Genomic DNA, 7,929 nt, shown 5'->3' on the forward strand with positions numbered 1-7,929 from the left:
CTTCCCACCCTACTTCAAATCTCTTCCCAATCAAGCCATCCAATACTGAATTCTCAATTCCTCCAAACTGTCATGCCGAGATCCTCCTTAGACCTCCAACAACCAGTCTCAGGTCAGCCTCTCAATTACTCCTCTGCCTCATGCCATGCTGCATACCGCTGCTGATGCCTACACTGTTGAGTTAGCAGCCAGTCCATCTTTTCAGTGGACACCAGTGCCAGCCCTACCCTGAAGCTAGCTGCTATAAGAAAGCAAAGTTAATCTTTCTCTCTGAACCTGAGTGGGGATTAAAATCCAGAGAAAAATCACACTTACAGAAAATTAGTCCAGTTCTGAGGCTACAAAGGGAAGAAACACCTGGAAAAAAGATGGCATATATTTGCCCTATACAGACTGCAAAAGAAATACCACAACTATGAAAGCAACATAGTTCAAGATTATATAAGTTATCAAGAGCTAATTTATACCTACAACTGCATTTTCAATCAGTTGGATGCACTGAATACACTGTTTAGGAGACCCAAACTGAGAGTCTACTGTGAATGCACTTGGAGCAAAACTATTTTAGTGTGAATACAGCTAAAAAGTAACCTGAACACAAAAATACAAGTCTGGCTATTTAGTATTTAAAGCAAGGTCCTGCAAGAGCTCATTATTTTACTTTTCAAATGTTCCATTATTAACCTTAAGTGTTTTCAGTCATGGAGAAAAAGGTAAGTCTATGATTCCAACAAGGACCTTAACTGGACATCCAGCCCAGTTCCCAGAATGGGACAATTCCCTTTTCCAAGCATGATCAACTCAATCCACAGGATTTCTGACCTAACATTTTTTTAAGTTGCTGTTAAAAACCTTTGAAAACAAAAGTGATACCACAGCTTCCTCGCAACATCTTTTCTAGTGCTTCACTGTCCACAGGTATTTAATTAAAGAAAGAAAATAAGCCAGGAAACATGAACATTTCTATATTCATACTTAAGAGGATAAGCATCACAAGCTTAGAATGATGCAATAGCGTTTACATTAAACATTGGGGAAAGTGTCGCTGCAGTAACGATAATGGAACAGAGTGTGCAGGGACTGTGAAGTCTCTGTCTCTGGAAATTAAAGAGGCTGGACAAAGAGAAACAAGTAAAGTAGATTCTGTTTTGGGACAAAAATATGGACAAAATGAGCTCTCGAGGTCCACAGTAACCTGTGATTCCATGATTTAGTCACCCTGGTCTCTTACTGTAGCAACTATACTTTCTCCACAACATTAAAGACAATATTAAAATATGCAAGATAAAACGAAGAGGTTAATTGAGCAAAAGAAAACGTAGCAGATATGGAACTGTACCAGATTCTTTAACTGTTTATCAGATTTGCTAAGCGCCCATGGTAGCTTTTGAAACTAACTGAAATGGACACAAAATTGCTTATCAGTCACTTGAATTCTTCAAGATGTACAGCATACATGTATATTGCCAATGTGAGAGCATGACACACACCAGCTGAAGCAAAAAAAACCCCCAACATTTTGTTTTGCAGTCACTCTAGACCATGTCTTAAGAGCCCTGCCCTCCCTTACACATGGGTACACTGGCACTGGGCTTCTCCTGCCATTTTAAGTTTGCAAATAAATACAAATCACAGGATTAATAAAAGGACTTTGAGGAACTGCTGGAGATCTACACACAGACTACATATCTCAGAAAGCTACAGTCCTGGTAAGTACTTTCTGGCTTTGAGTGATAAGCCACAACTACATTCCAACTACATTTCACTCCAAGCAGTAATTTTGCAAACTCACAATTACCAAGAGCGGTATCTCAGATGCCTACATAATAACAACAACTGTGCCACGCTCCCTACTTTTTCCAGCACAGTGCTAAATAATCACATGAACTAAGCTTCAAGTTTTCTAATCAGGTGTTTGTTGAGTTGTGGATGTAACTCAGGCTCTGGCAGAATGCACGCAGGTAAATGAAAAGTCTCCCCCAAAGCAATTTCTCTCACAACCTGCTTGGAGCTGTAATAGCCTCCTGCCATCACGAGACGTAACACAGCAAACTACTCAAGGCTGAAACACACAGTCCAGAGAAAAAGCCAACAACAGTCTGAATTCCATTAGAAGACTGAATCCCAGCCATAGCTGCACAACAGAAAATACGTTTTACCAAATGCCATATTTTGCCAGGCAGGAGATAGGAATAAAATAGCAGTCTACTGTATTGGCTTACACATGGTGCATAGAGTAGGGCAAGGTATAGTGTGTACAGATACACATGCACCCATAGGGCACGTACGTAGACTGACCCCCTGAGAAAAGAACCGACACTTTTGTGAAAACAAGTACAGGAATTTTTCCTTCTAAGAAACATGGTCATTAACGAGCTGATGGCTTCTTTTTAGCTTCAAAAGGAACACTATTGCTTTCTGAGGAACAAAATACTGATTAGATAAAACTATTGTTGTTGTTTTTAAAGCACACATTCCCCAAGTGTATAAATATAACTTCAAGCAACATGAATAGATCATCAGATCACAGGTTTGTTTCTTTGTAGGGACAAACCTGCTACTTATTAATGCTAATTCAAGTCATGCAATTCCACTTTGGTAATGCTCCGGCACGCTCCTCCCCACTCCCAAGATCATCATTAGCAAATGCCAAGCTCCATTCTAAGTGCATTTTATTAGCGAGGCCATTCTACTCATATTAGTACTCCACATCAAAAAAGGCAGGAGGCATCAGCTTTTCAAAGAATAAGCCATGTCAATCAACTCCAAACAATATGATTTTTATTTATCATATTTTCCACGTACTACAAACAATTCCAAACCAGAGGAAGAGTACTACAGATGGCTAGGGCGGGGGAAAGGGGATGAATTTTAGGGCTCAGCGCTTGCAGCAAATGCAACTGTTGAAGTTCTAATGAGCTGCTGGCAAGAGCTGGACTGCAGCTACCAGGAGAACATCAATCCCCAAATACACTCTAACCACCTAGGTTAGACATTCGCTCTCATTGAGTGGACTGCAGCAAATTTCAGGCCAGTGAGGTGATTACCAAAAATACGTTAAATAAACATAGCGTTTTAGGGAGATCTGAATGGATGGAAGGAATAAAGATACAGTAATGGGCAAGACAGCCCAATGCAGCTTTTTAACTCTAACTGGATTTTACCTAGATAATTCTTTTTTATTCACCTGAGTGACTTGGTTTACCCAGCTCACACCTTTTGGGGAAAAAGAAGTCATCTGGAAACAAGAGACAGTGAATATGCAAGAGAACACTTCTACGAATATATACGTGTGTAAAATACAATTAATCTAAAAATGTGATAAGAGAATTATATTTTGAGTAGACCACAAAACATAATCATGGCAGCTATGAATTTATCAGATGTAAATGTTTGCTACTCAGGAGTTAAGTATGCACACTTTAGTTTAGTTTGGGGGAGTGGGGTGGGGGAATATGCTTCTTTCAATTTGGCACCTACAAATTTTACTTCAGCATTAGACTTCCAAAGTCAGTGTAAAACTCTACGAATCCTTCTTGCTTGTTTTCAGTTTAATCTTTCCTCCCATAACTAGCCTTTCTTAGCATTCCGCTCTCCTCTTCTTTTTTCTGACCTACCTATCCATTCAATTACATTTCTCTAGTCTCCCTTAGACTTCCTTCAGTTCTTGCTGTATTTTTTTTAACTCTCCATTTTACATCACCTCAAATATTTTTTTCTTTTTTTTCCCCCTTTAAATTAATTTAATCATTTTAACAGCCCACTGTGTATCACTAGAAGCTCACAGCAAGCTTACAACACACTCCATCCCCTCAAAAGAAAAATGAAGCTGGCAAACACAAAAATAATGGCACAATGTATTTTAAGCTTAACAGCAGCAAAACATTTTTTTCCTTTAAAAATTAATCAGTGAATTGAATATTCTTAGTTTTAGCTGTTTTCTGTTGCATCACAGAAGTTGTAACTTTTTTTGCCAAGATATTCATAATCCCAGTAATTTCTTGGGCCTGTTTGTGAAGTACTATTCCTCTTTGTTAAAATAAAATCAAAACTATCAATTCATTCACTCAGTGTTACAGCAACACAAACCAGAAAAAACCCACACTCATCATTACAAACCTGAACCTTCTTTTTGTACTACATTAGCAAGAGGTGTTCCTAGAAATCAAAACACAAAGACATGTACAAGACAAGAATAGGACATTGTGATCCATTCCATCTTATAAATCACTAGAAATTCATATGCAATACAGATAGTGCCTACCTTTTTTGACAAAAATGCACTTCATCTTTATTACGACACAAAGCTCCTGATGACATATGTTGATCCATGTCTGTAATTGGACTAGAGCTACTATAGAAATGGTTTTACATTATAACTATGCAAGTTTGTTGCAACATTCTTGGGTACCCATTTATGTATTTTCTAAGACAATCAATATTCTCTTTTCGCAATTTTCCCCAAACAGATGGAATAATTAATGCCTCAAACCCCTCTTTTAGTTCCTGCCAGGGGATTCAAAGCAGGATTCAGTCCAGCGGGACTCACTGGCACAGACTTACAGCCTCTGTAATCTGTTATACATCTCCATGACACACACACGTACTTGTGTTCAACAATATCATGGAATTATTTTGCGTTTCCTGTGGGACATATTACTCAAAGCCATAATCACTGTTGTAAAGCAAGCACAACATGCATTTAGTTTCAGTTGTAGCCCCTGAATCTGTTTATGTTCTGCTGTCTTCCCCCTGAGGAAGAGAGGTTTTCCCCCACCTCTTCCTCTGCTTACTGAGGCAAACAAGTGTAGGCTGTGTAAGCCAGGACAATCTGCATGAAACCACTATTCAGTTTCCTCTTAAGGTAATAGTAAGATATTATTAAGACGTCATATGAGAGGTCAGAGATGAACACAACTTCTAATACTAACGTATGTACTATATTTTTTAATAGGGCCTGTAGCAACAGGACAAGGGGTAATGGTTTTAAACTAAAGAGTGTAGATTCAGACTAGATATAAGGGACAAATTTTTTACGATGAGGGTGGTGAAACACTGGAACAGGTTGCCCAGAGAGGTGGTAGATGCCCATCCCTGGAAAAATTCAAGGTCAGATTGGACGGGGCTTTAAGCAACTTGATGTAGTTGCTGGTGAAAGGGCTGGAAGGAATGTCTTATGAGGAGCGGCTAAGGACCCCGGGTTTGTCTAGTTGGAGAAGAGAAGGCTGACGAGCGACCTCATTGCTCTCTACAGCTTCCTGAGGAGGGGAAGTGGAGAGGGAGGTGCTGATCTCTTCTCCTTGGTATCCAGTAACAGGACATGTGGGAATGGTTCAAAGCTGTGCCAGGGGAGGTTTAGACTGGACATTAGGAAGCATTTCTTTACCAAGAAGAGGGTCAAACACTGGAACAGGCTTCCTAGAGAGGTGGTCAATGCCCCAAGCCTGCCAGTGTTTGAGCGGCATTTGGACAATGCCCTTAGTAACATGCTTTAACTTTTGGTCAGCCCTGAAAAAGTCAGGCAGTTGGAGTAGATGATTGTTGTAGGTCCCTTCCTACCGAAAGATTCTATTCTATTCCAGTTGAAGATATCCCTACTCATTGCAGGAGGGCTGGACTAGATGACCTTTAAAGGTTCCTTCCAACCCAAACCATTCTATGATTGTATGTACAACATGAATATTTTGATCGCACTATATTTGAAAGGTTGAGTGCAGAGCCAAAAGGAAGAACACAGAACGATGGTGGCCCACAAGAGCAGGACAATGGTAGAGTCAAAAGTCAGAGGAGAGGTGACAAGCAGCAAGGTGAAAAGAAGAAGAGAAGATGAGGTGGGGGAGAGGCGAGAGGCAGACAAGAGCTGCAGAGGAATGATACAGTAGGGTTGAAAGCCAGGCAGGAGTCTACAACAGAGGCTCCTGGGAAGTGGACAGATAATTGCAACATACAGACTGTGTCGAATCAAACTCGCCCCTCCTATAGCATGTCAGTCAATAACCTGAAACCTAGAGTCTTTACATTCCTCTACTGATAATGGAGAAATTCACTAGAAAACTGTTTCTTGCTGTCTTTATTTCTGACCTAAGCATGCACTAGGTACAACTACCTGTTACGTAGTCTGCTCAGCAGTAAAGATCTATGCAACATGGCTTAAGGTGGCATCATGGTGACATAGCTGAGGGTAGCGTAATGTTGGCATTAGCAGAAATGGAAAGGCAGTGATCCCAAATGATAAATTTCTACTGGAAGATGATACAGAGAAATTCACATATAGAAGTATTAGAATGACATTAAGAATGCAAAATCAAGAAGTCAAAACTACATAATGCTATTGAAATGATTCACAGATTTGTCATTAAGAATGAGTTCCTGCATAGTGCAAGTCACATAACATCTCTGAATTTTCTTCTGTGAATCAAAAAAATACCTTACATGTAAGCCAGCTATATTATACTAAGATTCTTCAGGGTCTTTATTAAATCACTGCTGTCACTGTTAAAGTGTGTGCTCCTTCATTTGCAGTGTGAGTTATCACAGCACCAACTTCCACCCATTGAGTATTATTAGACTCCATCCAGTATGTTGAAGAGTTCCCCTTTATCCTGCTCCACTTCCCTACAATTACATCATATCACATGCTCTGTGGGGCTGAGGGAATGACAGAGCGGGGGAAGGAGTTATGTAGACTGCTTATTTGCACCTACTTATCTGAGTTTGATTTGGTATTTCAGTGGCTGTCTTTGGCTTGCAGTGAGTCACCCTTTATATAAAAGTTCAAGATACTTGCCTCACCTTATCCTCTCCAGCAACACTACCTCATTCAGCTTTTTCAACCCATGTACTTTCCTTTAAAAACCTAAACAGACTTTGAGCTTGATCATTGAGATCTTTCCACAGTCACCCTTACTGATCATGTGTGTGTGTTTTGACAGGACAAGGCAGGGGAGCAGGGGAAAAGCTTGTGTATGAAACTAAATACACATAATCACCACAACTTTTTCATAATTCAAATAATCTTCCAGGAGTATTTTATTTCTTCCATCATTATTAAGCTATCTCCTTAGCCCTGGAAGCAGTCAAAAGCCTTGAAGCTCCAACTCCTCTCTTTGACTGCAGTGTCAAATAACCACGATTTCAGTTACTAAGTAGGTGCTAATTATCTGTTGCAACTAACTACCTGTAGTTAATACATGCCTCTTATTTTCTCAGACGCTTCCCATTTCTAACTAAGCATAAGACTGCAGCAGTACTCTTCACTAACAGTACTATCTTCTTATAAGGAAAGAACCAGCTGCTTTATTTTATTTTATGCTTTTACAGGAAGACGCTGCTAACCTCTGTACCAGACTAAGCTGCTCACTGGATCATCAAACCAAAGACTGAAACACGTTGCAGCGTGCCCTGACTCGAGACAATTTCATTTTCCACTAATAGTGTCATACCCACTCCTCACCAAGAATTGCTTGCTCCTGGGTTAGCTCCTGGAAGCGTTCACGCATATTCTCCAGCTCCACAACAAGGCGACGCTCAGATTCCTCTTTCAGATTCAAGGCCTCTTCCAATGCAGCTTTTTCTGCAACATAGCCTTCAATAATGCCTAAAATCCCAAGTCAGAATGCAAATAAAGCAGTAGACAAACTCATCTATTGGAAAAAAATCAGCTTGAAAACATAAGTAAACAATTTTATGCAAGCAATGGAAGGTGACATAGAAAGGAAGACGTGCAAGATGACTTAAAATTACACTGTAGGCTTTTTTAAGTATCTTAAGGAATAAAATGTACCAGTTAATGTATTCTAACAGATTTTATGAGGCTGCCATGTCACAAAATGTCTCCAAACATGTGGAATGTATATGGGGATTGTTAAGCCTTGATGGCCTGGGACCACCTCACAACATAGTGTTGGGATAAATATTATGAGTGCAACT

At 39.8% G+C, this 7,929-nt stretch overlaps 1 protein-coding gene across 1 annotated transcript in view; it reads right to left on the bottom strand.

Annotated features, from left to right (window-relative positions):
* PCNT (pericentrin) overlaps positions 1-7,597 on the bottom strand; it is a gene marked incomplete at its 5' end in the record, with an annotated part of 50,777 nt that extends 43,180 nt beyond the window's left edge. The window contains 1 exon segment of the mRNA XM_009585806.1: positions 7,454-7,597. Within this exon segment, the coding sequence (XP_009584101.1) occupies positions 7,454-7,597 (144 nt within the window).
* Between the last annotated feature and the right edge of the window lie 332 nt (positions 7,598-7,929).

Source organism: Fulmarus glacialis, unplaced genomic scaffold (genome assembly GCF_000690835.1).
Source record: "Fulmarus glacialis isolate BGI_N327 unplaced genomic scaffold, ASM69083v1 scaffold1999, whole genome shotgun sequence".
Lineage (NCBI taxonomy): Eukaryota > Metazoa > Chordata > Aves > Procellariiformes > Procellariidae > Fulmarus > Fulmarus glacialis.